General features: G+C 48.1%; 1 protein-coding gene and 1 long non-coding RNA gene across 3 annotated transcripts in view; one reads left to right on the top strand and one right to left on the bottom strand.

Annotated features, from left to right (window-relative positions):
* Positions 1-5,827: 5,827 nt before the first annotated feature.
* Positions 5,828-8,766, bottom strand: LOC128595449 (uncharacterized). The gene is made up of 2 exons (XR_008382935.1): positions 8,622-8,766; positions 5,828-6,025 (listed from the first exon to the last, which is right to left on the bottom strand). It is a non-coding gene; the product is annotated as an uncharacterized LOC128595449 (long non-coding RNA).
* The window catches only part of ACBD3 (acyl-CoA binding domain containing 3), a 50,194-nt gene continuing 45,321 nt past the window's right edge, over positions 8,757-13,629 (top strand). For both annotated transcript variants that reach the window (XM_053604054.1, XM_053604053.1), the window contains exon 1: positions 8,757-9,151. In XM_053604054.1, coding sequence (XP_053460029.1) covers positions 8,866-9,151 — 286 coding nt within the window. In that variant the 5' untranslated portion in view covers positions 8,757-8,865. The remainder of the gene's footprint in view (positions 9,152-13,629) is intronic.

Below are 13,629 nucleotides of genomic sequence, written 5' to 3'. Positions count from 1 at the left end.
TAGGGCCTGAAGCTTAGATAATTATGGGGGTTTGGGTGACAGCAGGTGATCTTTTAAAAAAAAAAAGAAGAAGATGGTGGCTCGGTGCCGGTAGTACAGCAGTTACAGCACCAGGCACATACACCCAGGCTGGTGGGTTCGAACCCAGCCTGGGCCAGCTAAAACAACAATGACAACTGCAACAAAAACACAGCTGGGTGTTTTGGCCAGTGCCTGTAGTCCCAGCTACTTGGGAGGCTGAGGCAAGAGAATCGCTTAAGCCCAAGAGTTTGAGGTTGCTGTGAGCTGTGACATCACGGTAGAAGGCGACATAGTGAGATTCTGTCTCAAAAAAAAAAAAAAGAAAAGAAAAGGCTAGTCACAGTGGCTCATGACTGTAATCCTCATACTTTTGAAGACAAGGTCGGCGAGAACTGCTTATGGCCAGGAGTTGAAGAGACACTGGCCATAGAGACACTGCTTATGGCCAGTGTCTCTCCAAAAAAAATTTAAAAATTAGCCAGGCATGGTGGTACATGTCTGTAGTCACAGTCCCAGAAGATTGTGGCTGCAGTGAGCTATGACCACCACCCCTGGCTGTATTCCAGCAGCCTGGAATGAGAAAAGAAACCACAATTACACCTAACATGTACAACGCACTGTCTGGGCCATGTGCACACTTATAACTTTGACTCAAAGGGTACAAAGGGTACAATTTATGAAACAAAAACGTTTATGTCCCTATAATATTCTGTAATAAAATTAATTAAGAAAGAAACCACAGGGCGGCGCCTGTGGCTCAGTGAGTAGGGCGCCGGCCCCATATGCCAAGGGTGGCGGGTTCAAACCCAGCCCCGGCCAAACTGCAACAACAAAAAAAAAAAAAGAAAGAAAGAAACCACAACAAAGGGCCGTGCCTGTGGCTCAGTCAGTAAGGCACCGGCCCCATATACCGAGGGTGGCGGGTTCAAGCCCGGCCCCGGCTGAACTGCAACAAAAAATAAAAAAAATAGCTGGGCATTGTGGCGGGTGCCTGTAGTCCCAGCTACTCGGGAGGCTGAGGCAAGAGAATCGCTTAAGCCCAGGAGTTGGAGGTTGCTGTGAGCTGTGTGAGGCCACGGCACTCTACCGAGGGCCATAAAGTGAGACTCTGTCTCTACAAAAAAAAAAAAAAGAAACCACAACAAATTGCAACTGTTAAAAAGGTAATATCGGGCAGCGCCTGCGGCTCAGTGGGCGGCTCCTGTGGCTCAGTCGGTAAGGCGCCGGCCCCATATACTGAGGGTGGCGGGTTCAAACCCGGCCCCGGCCAAACTGCAACCAAAAAATAGCCGGGCATTGTGGCCAGCGCCTGTAGTCCCAGCTACTTGGGAGGCTGAGGCAAGAGAATCGCTTAAGCCCAGGAGTTGGAGGTTGCTGTGAGCTGTGTGAGGCCACGGCACTCTACCGAGGGCCATAAAGTGAGACTGTCTCTACAAAAAAAAAAAAAAAGTAATATCATAAATTGTAAATAACATAGTAATTATAACTATTCCATTATTACTATTATTTGACTTTCTGATGCAGCTCTGTACTTATTTTTCTTCCTACATTTTTTGACTGCATACTCTTTAGTCTCCACATGATAATTTATAATTTAATTTTCTTCCTTTTTTTTTTTTTTTAGATACAAGAGTCTCACTTTATCACCCTCGGTAGAGTGCTGTGGCCTCACAGCTCATAGCAACCTCCAGCTATTGGGCTTAGGCGATTTATGATTTAATTTTCTATAGAGAAAACAGATAATTCAGTCTTTCTTCTAGAACTTTGTTTTTTTTTTGGAGACAAAGTTTCATTTTGTCGCCCTCAGTAGAGTGAGGTGGCGGCACAGCTCACAGCAACCTCAAACTCTTGGGTTTAAGCAATTCTCTTGCCTCAGCCTCCCAAGTAGCTGGAACTACAGGTGCCCGCCACAACACCTAGCTATGGTCTCGCTGGTTCAGGCTCATCTCCAACCTGTGAGCTAAGAGTAATCCACCTGCCTCAGCCTCACAAGTGCTGGGATTACAGGCGTAAGCTTGAACTTTGGTTTTGATATCCATCACTTAGAAAAGTTTTGTCCTGGTTGGTGCCTGTGGTTCAAGGAGTAGGGCGCCAGCCAAAAACTGCAAGAAAAAAAGAAAAGAAAGAAAGAAAAGTTTTGTCCTTCACGGTGTATATTCTAGGGTCGTCCAGCTCACAGCCCCAGCCTTTGCTCTGGCTCACACCCCCCAGGCGGGGCTCGACGGCAGCCCTTCTTCCTGCACCCCTTTCCATCTCTCTCCCCCCACTCAGGAGACCTCCAAAGGGCTGCAGATGTGGGCGAGGTCCTGAAGTCCCACGATCACCTCCCGGCAGGCGCCGCCCTACCGCCTCCAGCCAGCAGGTGGGGCTAGGAAGCCCGGGAGCTTGAGTTTTAGTTTCTTAGCACCCCCAACCACCCCACCCCATCCCCAGTATCTTTTCAACAGATCCGGGGAATCAGATGCCTCCTTTCCCTGCTTTTCACGTCTTCTTGCTGTCGTTGGAGATTATTTAATAACAGTTATTATTGTACTATTACACGAATATTAGTGTGAAGATTAAAGGAAGTATGTTCCCACATTGGTGATGCTGGTTAGATATCAATAATGGGCTTACTTTAATAATAGGAGACTTTTTTTGTTTGTTTTTGAGACAGAGTCTTCCTTACATCGCCCTCGGTAGAGTGCCATGGTGTCACAGCTCACAGCAACCTTAAACTCTTGGGCTTAAGCGATTCTCTTGCCTCAGCCTCCCAAGTAGCTGGGATTACAGGTGCCCGCCACAATGCCTATTTTTTTGTTGCAGTTGTCATTGTTGCTTGGCAGGGTCAGGTGGGATTTGAACCCACCAGCTCCGGTGTATGTGGCTGGTGCCTTAGCTGCTTGAACTACAGGTGCCAAGCCAAGAATGACTTATCTATTTATCATGTTTTAGAGTTTCTAAAGCACTGTCCCAGAGATAAGTTAATTTAGGCCTGTCAATGTCACGTGATAAAAACAGGGCAGAAACAATTTCTAGTTTTTACAGATAAAGAGGCAGAGCTCCAGAAAATAGGCCTACAGTTGCAACAGCTAAAATGTGACAGATTCATTTCCCTCACCTACTTTGGTTGGCTCTGTTAACGGCGTTGCAGACCTTTTTGGCACTCATCTCTCTTTTTTTTTTTTTTTTTTGGTTTTTGGCCGGGGCTAGGTTTGAACCTGCCACCTCCGGCATATGGGACCGGCACCCTACTCCTTGAGCCACAGGCACCACCCCACTCATCTCTTTCTTGTCATCTCCCTGGCTCTGTGCCGCTTCAAGATCTCATTATCCTCACCTGGGCTGTAACAGCAGCTTCCTTTCTGAGCTCCCTACCGCCCGCCTCCTCTCCAGCCTCTTCTTCCTGACATTCCCTTGCATAAAATCTTTCACCAGCTCCCAACACCTACAGGGCAATCTCTGGCCTTTCTGGGACCTGCACATCTGGCTCCTGCCTACCTCTCTGGGCTCATCTGTCATTCCTTCCTAGCAGTACAAGCACTACAAGCTCCAACCAGGGCTTAACTAAATATGCCAAACTTTCTTAGGCCTCAGGGCACCAGCAAATGGTATTTTTTCGGCCCAAGACTGTTGTTTCCACATTCTTCAAATGTAAAGGTGAACAGGAATCAGTCAGAGAATTATCTCCTTTCAGAGGCCATCCTCCGACCTTCCAGACAGTGTGCAGTTCTCTTTCTTCAATCTTAGGGAGGCACAAACACGTATGCCTACAGTGGTGTTATAGATTGAATGTTTATACCCTTCTAATATATTGTTAAATTTGTTTTGCAGGTATACACACGTTAAAATTCATCAAATTGTAAACTTTAATATTTGCAGTTTATTGTACATCAATTATGCCTCAATAAAGCATGGAAAAATGTTTCATAGACTCTTGCTATTTAAAATGTGGTGGGGCAGCACCTGTGGCTCAAAGGAGTAGGGTGCTGGCCCCATATGCCGGAGGTGGCGGGTTCAAACCCAGCCCTGGCCAAAAACTGCAAAAAAAAAAAAAAGTTTAAATAAAATGTGGTATATAGGCTGGGTACAGTGGCTCATGCTTGTAATCCTAGCACTCTGGGAAGCTGAGGCAGGAGGACTGCTTGAGGGCAGCAGTTTGAGACCAGCCTAAGCAAAAGCGAGCCAAAAATAGAAAAATTACCTGGATGGTATGTACCTGTAGTCCCAGCTACTTGGGAGGGTGAGGCAGGTGGATCGCTCAAGCCCAGGAGACTGATGTTACAGTCAACAGTGATGACCCTACTGCACTCTAGGCTCCAATGACAGAGCGAGGCCCTCCCCCCAAACTCGTTAAGAAAAAAAACATGTGGGCCTGCAGGATGGCTAACAACTATAATCCTAGCACTCAGGAAGGCCAGGTGAGTGGACTGCTAGAGCTCACAGGTTTGAGACCAGCCTGAGCAAGAATGAGACCCTGTCTCTAAAAATAGGTGTTGGGCCGTGCCTGTGGCTCAGTGAGTAGGGCACCAGCCCCATATACCAAGGGTGGTGGGTTCAAACCCAGCCCCAGTGAACTGCAACAACAACAAAAAATAGCCAGGCACTGTGGCTGGTGCCTATAGTCCCAGCTACTCGGGAGGCTGAGGCAAGAGAATCATCTAAGCCCAAGAGCTGGAGGTTGCTGTGAGCTGTGACACCATGGTACTCTACTGAGGGTGACAAAATGAGACTGTCTCTTAAAAAAAAAAGTTAAAGGCTGGGCACCAGTAGCTCAGCGGTTAGGGTGCGGGCCATGTACACTGGGCTGGTGGGTTCAAACTGGCCCCAGGCCAGCTGAACAATGACAACTGCAACAACAACAAAATAGCTGGGTGTTGTAGCCGGTGCCTGTAGTCCCAGCTACCTGGGAGGCTGAGGCAAGAGAATCACTTGAGCCCAAGGGTGTTGAGGTTGCTGTGAGCTGTGACGCCACAGCACTCTACCAAGGGCGACATAGTAAAATTCTGTCTAAAAAAAAAAAAAAAAGAAAAGAAAAGAAAAAGAAAGAAAGGCCCTCTCTCTAAAAAAAAAAAAAAAACCCCAAAAACAAAAAAAAATGGAAAACATCAGTTGGATGTTGTGGGGTATGCCTGTAGGCTGAGCCCAGCAGTTGGATAGTGCTACTACTGCATTCCAGCCTGGGAACAGAGCAAGAACTTGCCTCTTAAAAAAAAAAAAAGAAAGAAAGAAGAAAAGAAAGGAAGAAAAAAAGAGAAAGGAAGGAATGGGAAGAAAGAAGAAAGAAGGGGAAGGGGAGGGAAGGGAAGGGAAGGAAAAAAAGGGGTGTGTGGGGTGACTCATGCCTGCAATCCTAGCACTCTGGGAGGCTGAGGCCGGTGAATTGCCTGAACTAACAGGTTCAAGACCAGCCTAAGCAAGAGTGAGACACCCCGGCCACCCTCCTCCACCTGGGCTCTAAAAATAGCCTGGCATTGTGGCAGAGGCCTGTAGTCCCAGTTACTCGGGAAGATGAGACAAGAGAATCGCTTGAGCCCAGGAGTTAAGGGGTTGCTGTGAGCTGTAACACCAGAGCACCCTACCGAAGGGGACAAAGTGAGAATTTATCTCAAACAAAACAAAATAAAAAAACAAAAGGCTCAGTGCCTAGGGCGCCAGCCACATATACTGGAGCTGATGGGTTTGAATCCAGGGTGGGCCTACCAAACAACAATGACAACCACTGCTGGAGCCTCTAAGGTTGCTGGTGCCGCACGCACGAAACAGCAAGTACTCGGATTGAAAGTACAAGCTTGCAAAACGTGAGGCTCACGAGATGCAGTAGAGCCCGGAGCAAACTCCGCAGTGGCTATTTATTGAGATTGATACAGGTGTGGGGAGTGCTCAGTAATCACATACAAGGGCTACGTGTTTAAGGATTGCTACGTGCTCTTTCTCCCCACGGGCTTGACCCCCAACCTGAAGCGCTGATACCGGAATTTCGCTCTTCAGTAGGGTCTTGGTCTCGGTGATTCGAAGAATGAATCTGCAGACCACAGATGAAATGTAAGACAGGATTTATTTACAGAAAAGAAAACAGAAGTGCCAGAGCTCCTGGCAGAGAGAGAAAACTCGGGTCAGGAGAGAAAAGTGCTCTCTCTCCCTGTCTGTCTGTCTCTCTGCAGGCTCTTTGTCTAGGGGTATATTATCGCATGGGGCCCTCGGTAGTTACATTTAGTGTGTCTGGGACATGTCTGGAACATGTCTGGGTAGCAAATGAATGGCTACAATCCCTTTCATTCCCATGCCTAGGAAATGGGGACCCCCTGCCCACACTCCAGCCCGCTGGTTCCGCTACCTGCTGCCACTGCACCAACAAGGCAGAGGGAGCAGGTTGGCGACCCCCAGCTCCATGAGCTGCCTGGGATGCCACTTGTCCTGTATCAGCACCACAAATTCTCAAGGTACAAAGCCTGCTTACTAATGAGCAACCGATCTCATTTCATTAGAGCACTAAGTTACTTGAGGGCTGGCGGTGACTGCAGCTCAAAGGAATAGGGCGCCGGCCCCATATACTGGAGGTAATGGGTTCAAACCCAGCCCCAGCCAAAACTGCAAAAAAAAAATAAATGAAAGTTACTTGAGGGCTTATCCCCAGGCTACAAAACATCTCTAGGCCAGCCAGGAGACTGTTCTGCTCTCAGTGTTTCCCTCAAGAACCAGTGTTCTTATAAGCATGGAGTTCATTCTCCTACAAACTACGACCAAGGCATTGTGGCCGGTACCTGTTCCCAGCTACTTGGGAGGCTGAGGCAGGAGAATTGCTTAAGTCCAAGAGTTTGAGATTGCTGTGAGCTGTGATGCCACATCACTCCACCCAGAACAACATAGTGAGACTCTGTCTCAAAAAAAAAAAAAAGGAAATAAAGAAAAGAGGGCGGCGCCTGTGGCTCAGTCCATAAGGCACTGGCCCCATATACCGAGCGTGGTGGGTTCAAACCCCGCCCCGACAAACTGCAACCAAAAAAATAGCCTGGCTTTGTGGCGGGCGCCTGTAGTCCCAGTTACTCAGGAGGCTGAGGCAAGAGAATCGCCTAAGCCCAGGAGTTGGAGATTGCTGTGTGAGGCCACAGCACTCTACCCAGGGCCATAAAGTGAGACTCTGTCTCTACAAAAAAAAAAAAAAAAAGAAAGAAAAGAAAGAGGGTGGCGCCTGTGGCTCAGTGGGTAGGGCTCTATGCAGCTCAGTTAGCCCCATATACCGAGGGTGGTGGGTCACACGGCCCTGGCCAAACTGCAACAACAACAAAAAATAGGGCGGTGCCTGTGGCTTAGTGAGTAGGGTGCCGGCCCCATATGCCGAGGGTGGTGGGTTCAAACCCAGCCCCAGCCAAACTGCAACAAAAAAACAGCCGGGCGTTGTGGCGGGCGCCTGTATTCCCAGCTGCTTGGGAGGCTGAGGCAAGAGAATAGCCTAAGCCCAGGAGTTTAAGGTTGCTGTGAGCTGTGTGACACCAGGGCACTCTACTGAGGGCAACAGAGTTAGACTCTGTCTCCAAAAAAGAAAAGAAAAGAAAGAAAAAAGGAGGGAAGGAATGGAAAGGAAGAAAGAAAAGAAATAAAACCTACAATTGGTACAGGAAAAGACAACCAAAAGTATGCAGTCAAAAAAATGTAGGAAAAATGATCATAAATGGTGTTTCAAAAGTTTAGAAACATTAAGTGCATAGGTGAATATACATAATGTTGTCAAGGGCATGTTCACGTTTAAAAAAATAGAACAATTACGTTTCTCGGCTCTTGGATGCCTTGTAGAAGTGTTATCAGGTAGTTAATAAAAATATGGTTATGTGTGTGATGTTTGTGGGTTTTGCTAACATGTAAAAATGTCATTTGTAATTTCTTCCTCATTCTACTCATATATTCACTTTCCTATCCTCTGCTCATAAATTTTGTACTCTTTTTTTTTCTAAGGGGGTCCCACAAATTGTATGAACTTCATTTCTGCAAAACCAAGATCTGCCTCTGTCTACAACCTCAGAGAAATTACAGAATTTCTCTGCAGCCATACTTTTTTCTTTCTTTTTTTTTTTCTTTTTGAAACAGTCTCACTTTATCGCCTTCAGTAGACTGCAGTGGCGTCACAGCTCACAGCAACCTCCAACTCTCGAGCTCAAGCGATTCTCTTGCCTCAGCCTCTAGAGTAGCTAGCTAGGTCCACAGTCGCCCGCCACAAATCCCGGCTAGTTTTTGGCTGTAGTTGTCACTGTTGTCTGGCAGGCCCTGGCTGGATTCCAACCCGCCAGCTCAGGTGTATGTGGCCGGCACCCTACTCACTGAGCTACGGGCACCGAGCCGAGTTTTCTTTCTTTCTTTCAAAAACAAAAACAAAAAATCCTTGGCATTTGGCCTGCATGTCCTCGGATTCGTAAAGGTCAAAGAAATCTGCGGTGGGCAACTGAACGGCGAAGGGTCTGAGACCCGGATGGAGGCCGGGGAGCTCGTCGCACGGCAGCCCTCACAGAACAGAGCCCGCATACACGACTCCTCTGACCCCATCCCAGCCGGACACTGAGAGCCACAAAGTAGAACCGAGGGGAGGGGACAGTTGGGCGGGGGGCGGGGGCGCAGCAACCACCCACCGGTAGGAAGCTGGTCCTAGAGGACTCAGCGAGGGCGGAAAGGACTTCGGAGACCCACCAGCCCGCGGGGAGGCGTGGCCGACGTTCCGGAGGGGGCGGGGCTCCAGGCCGCAGCCCCTGTCTCGGAGCCCTCCAGTCCCCTCAGCGCCGGAAGTTCCGGTGTCGGTAAGTGGACGTCAGAGGTCAGCAGGAAGTCGATACGTGGCCGCCGCCTGTCCCCGCGGAGGAGGCGCAGCAGCCGGAGATGGCGGCAGTGCTGAACGCAGAGCGACTCGAGGTGTCCGTCGACGGCCTCACGCTAAGCCCGGATTCGGAGGAGCGGCCCGGCTTGGAGGGCGCCCCGCTGCTGCCGCCGCCGCTGCCACCGCCCTCGCCTCTGGGATCCGTTCGGGGCCCCGGGGCCGCAGGGGAGCAACCAGAGACCGGGGAGACGGCGACTGGGGGCGCGGCGGAGGAGGCGCGGCAGCTGGAGCTGCGCTGGGGCTTCGGCCTGGAGGAGCTGTATGGCCTGGCTCTGCGCTTCTTCAAAGGTGAGCCGGGCCGGCCTCACCCCGCCGCCTCTTCCCGGGCCTGGATGCTCGCCCCGGGCTGTGGTCCCCAGGTGACCGGATCAGTCTCAGTCTTATCCACCCAAATTGGGCCGCGATGATCCGAGCAGGGCTCGGTCCTTGGGGTATACCCAAAGTTTGTCACCAACCGATTGGTCACTAGGTCACACCCCTTTGAGGCCTGGAGCCATGGTTTAGCACTACGAGTCCCGCCTCCCTAGGTTACCAGGGCATTTTACCTGATTGAGCGTTTCAGGTTTCCACAAGTCAGAGTTGAAGAATGAGCCCTCTCTCCCAGAGGTTCCCGTTCTGGGATTGCTTTTTTTTTTTTTTACTGACACTTTCTTTCCTATTTTTCATGGCTTGGCATATCAGACCCCGCCGATTTTTAATATTTTTCCAATATCGGAAGAAATCTTTCAGTAGGTTCCATAGTCTTTCTAGCTATTCTGAGAAATCATAATCTCAAATAAGAATCTATTAAAATAAGATTCGATCACCTGGCCGTATGGCTAGGGCAGAGAGGAGGAAGTAAAGTATTAAGCTCATTCATCCTCTCCAGCTTGGGGAAGGAATGTCCTCTATGTTCTGGTAACTTCTGGATGGTTAAGATTTTACCTTGCAAGCAGTGTGCAAGAGTGAATTGTCAGAGTAAGGCCTAAAAAGTACCCTCTGTGCCTTTCGTATAATTCATTGCTAATGTTTTTTGTCTTAGAGCAAGACTGTGGTGTGTGGTTTTTTTTTTTTAATTGGGTGATTCATTTAGTCAAATGGTGAAGAGACCAGTCACATGATTGTGTCAGTGGGAAAGATTGATGAGAAGTCCGTTAGTTTGATTTATTTTATTATTATTATTTTTTTTTTGTAGAGACAGAGTCTCACTTTATGGCCCTCGGTAGAGTGCCATGGCATCACGCAGCTCACAGCAACCTCCAACTCCTGGGCTTAAGCGATTCTCTTGCCTCAGCCTCCCGAGTAGCTACAGGCGCCCGCCACAAGGCCCGGCCCGGCTATTTTTTGGTTGTAGTTTGGCCGGGGCCAGGTTTGAACCCACCACCCTCGGTATATGGGGCCGGCGCCTTACCGACTGAGCCACAGGCGACTCCCCGTTAGTTTGATTCTTTTTTTTTTTCTGTAGAGACAGAGTCTCACTGTACCGCCCTCGGGTAGAGTGCCATGGCCACGGCTCACGGCTCACAGCAACCTCTAATTCTTGGGCTTACGCGATTCTCTTGCCTCAGCCTCCGGAGCAGCTGGGACTACAGGCGCCTGCCACAACGCCCGGCTATTTTTTTGTTGCAGTTTGGCCAGGGCTGGGTTTGAACCTGCCACCCTTGGCATATGGGGCCGGCACCTTACCGACTGAGCCACAGGCGCCGCCCGTTAGTTTGATTCTTAAAAGATATTTAGATCTTGTAGGGTGGATAGGCAGGGAGAGACATTCACAAATGAAACTTTTAAAGAGGGTTGCTAGGTTCCACATATATTCCCACATATATTCCAGAACAGTATATTTACGACACTTTTCCCAGAGGAAGTACCTTTTGGCGTACATATTTCAAAGGCTGAATTGAGTAGTTAACAAGTGATAGAAGTCGAAGTTATTTGTTTTCTCTCAAAATGACTTAAATTGTGCAAACTGGTGAATTGTAAATTTTCCAGAGCATTTAATCATTTCACATTTATTGCTTTTTTTAATTAAAAAATGTACTATTGAAATGTTCATTGTCATTGCCCAGTGAGTTCAGCTAGCTTGGGGAATTGGTGATGGCTAATGGTTTTGGATCTCAACCCCTTCAGTCACTGGCTGGAATTTAGAGTTTACTGTAGTGATGATATATTACCAGTTATATAAAAATCTTATGTTTTGTGTACAATTCATATAGCTGCATTCTACCTTAAATTTTTATTCTTGGAACTTACTTTTCAATAGATTAAAGTATATTGTAGCAGAAGTAAAAATAGAACAGAACTTTTAATCGTGAAGACTTTTTTTTATTGCCCTTGGTAGAGTGCTGTGGCATCGCAGCTCACAGCAACCTCCAGCTCTTGAGCTTAGGGGATTCTCTTGCCTCAGCCTCCTGAGTAGCTGGGACTACAGGTGCCCACCAGAACGCCCCTATTTTTTTGTTGCAGTTTGGCCGGAGCTGGGTTCAAACCCTGCACCCTCGGTAAATGGGGCTGGTGCCCTACCCACTAAGCCAAGTTTTTCTATTTTTAGTAAGATGGAGTCTTACTCTTGCTCAGACTGATTTTGAACTCCTGAGCTGAAGCAGTCTACCAGCCTCTGCCTCCTAGAATGCTACAATTATAGGCATGAGCCACCAGGCCCAGCTAGTTTTTTATTTTATTTTATTATTATTATTTTTTTTTTTGAGACAGAGCCTCAAGATGTCACCCTGGGTAGAGTGCTGTGACATCACAGCTCACAGCAACCTCCAACTCCTGGGCTCAAGCGATTCTTCTGCCTCTGCCTCCCAAGTAGCTGGGACTACAGGCACCTGCCGCAACGCTCAGTGATTTTTTTTGGTTGCAACTGTCCTTGTTGTTTGGCAGGCCCGGGCTGGATTTGAACCTACCAGCTCAGGTGTATGTGGCTGGTGCCTTAGACACTTGAGCCACAGGTACCGAGCCTATTTTATTTTATTTTTCTCAAGCTGTCATCTGGGTAGTGTGCTATGGCATCATAGCTCACTACAACCTCAAATTCTTGGGCTTAAGCAATTCTCTTGCCTCAGCCTCCCAGTTAGCTAGGACTACAGGTGCCCACCACAACACCTGGCCGTTTTTAGAGATTGGGTCTCTCTCTGGCTGAGGTTGGTCTATAACCTGTGAGCTCAGGCAATCCACCCATCTCAGCCTCCCAGAGTGCTAGGATTACAGGCGTGAGCCACTGCGTAGGCCCTATTTATTTTTGAGACTAGTTCTCACTCTGTTTCCCAGGCTAGAGTGCTGTATCATCACAGCTCACAGCAATCTCAAACTCCTGGGCTCTTGCCTTAGCCTCCCAAGTAGCTGGGACTACAAGCCCCATCACAACACTTAGCTAATTTTTCTATTTTTAGTAGAAATGGGGTTTTGCTCTTGCTTAGGCTGGTCTTGAACTCCTGGGTTCAAGCAGTCCACTAGCTGAGGCACCATGCCTGGCTGAGATAGAGTTTAAATAGGAAAGGTAAAATAAATGCTTCCTTTTTTTTTTTTTTTTTTTAAGGCAGTCTAACTATGTCGCCCTCAGTAGAGTACCGTGATGTCACAGCTCACAGCAACCTCAAACTTTTGGGCTTAAGCGATTCTTTTGCCTCAGCCTCCCAAGAAGCTGGGACCACAAGGCACCTGCCACAACACCCATCTGTTTTCTTGTTGTGGTTGTCTTTGTTGTTTAGCTGGCCCAGGCTGAGCTCGAACCCGCCAGCCTCAGTGTGTGTCGCTGGTGCTGTAACCACTGTGCTACAGGTGTCAAGCTTGCTTCCATTCTTTTATTTCTAGTTTTTCAAAATACTGAATTGTTTACCAAGCTGCCTTAAGATTGATTGATGTTCTTTTTGTTGAGACAGAGTTCTACCCTGTGCCCTGAGCAGAGTACAGTGGTGTCATAGCTAACTGCAACCTCAGACTCGGGCTGTGGGCATCCTGTTGCCTCAGCCTTTGAGACTGCTGGGATTACAGGCATTTGCTGCTGTACCCGGCTGGGCTTTTCAGTTTTTTTCATTAGTCAGGGATCTCACTCTACCTCAGACAAGACTTGAACTCTTGAGCTCAAGCAATCCCCCCACCTCAGCCTCCCACAGTACTGGATTACAGGTGTGAGCCACTGCGCCTGGCCTGCCTCAAGTTTTATATCATTAAATACTCATGTTTGTAAACATAATTTTTTTAGCTCCTGGTCGTTTGTTTTTTTAATAGGGGGATTTCTTAGCAGGACTGTTGTTATTGGTGCTAAAATTGTACCATCTTTGGCAAGTGAGGAATTATACTATCTTCATAATGACTTCCAACTTCCTTTGACAGGACTCTAATGGCCTTCCATAGCTTCCTGGCTATCTGGTATAAGATATTCTGGGTTCATCATACAGATTTCCTGTCTCAGTAGGAATCAGCCATTTCTCCAAGGAAACAGTGTTCCTTTTAGAGGGAACTAGCATTTGAACAGCCATAACCTGAATGGTAGGAGTGGGTGCTGTTGCCAGCTGGGTTGGTCATTATTGCTAGGCCTCTTCAGTTGATAGATCTAGGGTGTATGGGGAAGGGAGTGTTTTGAGGGGTATGATATATAAAAGGAAGCTACAGTTGGATTAGGAAGGACTTAAGTCTTAGACTCATTTTCATTCTTTCAGAAAGAGTCTCTTGGGCGACGCCTGTGGCTTAGTGAGTAGAGCACCGGCCCCATATACTGAGGGTGGCAGGTTCAAGGGAAGAGAATTGCCTAAGCCCAAGAACTAGAGGTTGCTGTGAGCTGTGAT

Source organism: Nycticebus coucang, chromosome 10 (genome assembly GCF_027406575.1).
Source record: "Nycticebus coucang isolate mNycCou1 chromosome 10, mNycCou1.pri, whole genome shotgun sequence".
In the NCBI taxonomy this organism is placed as follows: Eukaryota; Metazoa; Chordata; class Mammalia; order Primates; family Lorisidae; genus Nycticebus; species Nycticebus coucang.
This window is presented reverse-complemented; position numbering and strand designations above follow the sequence as displayed.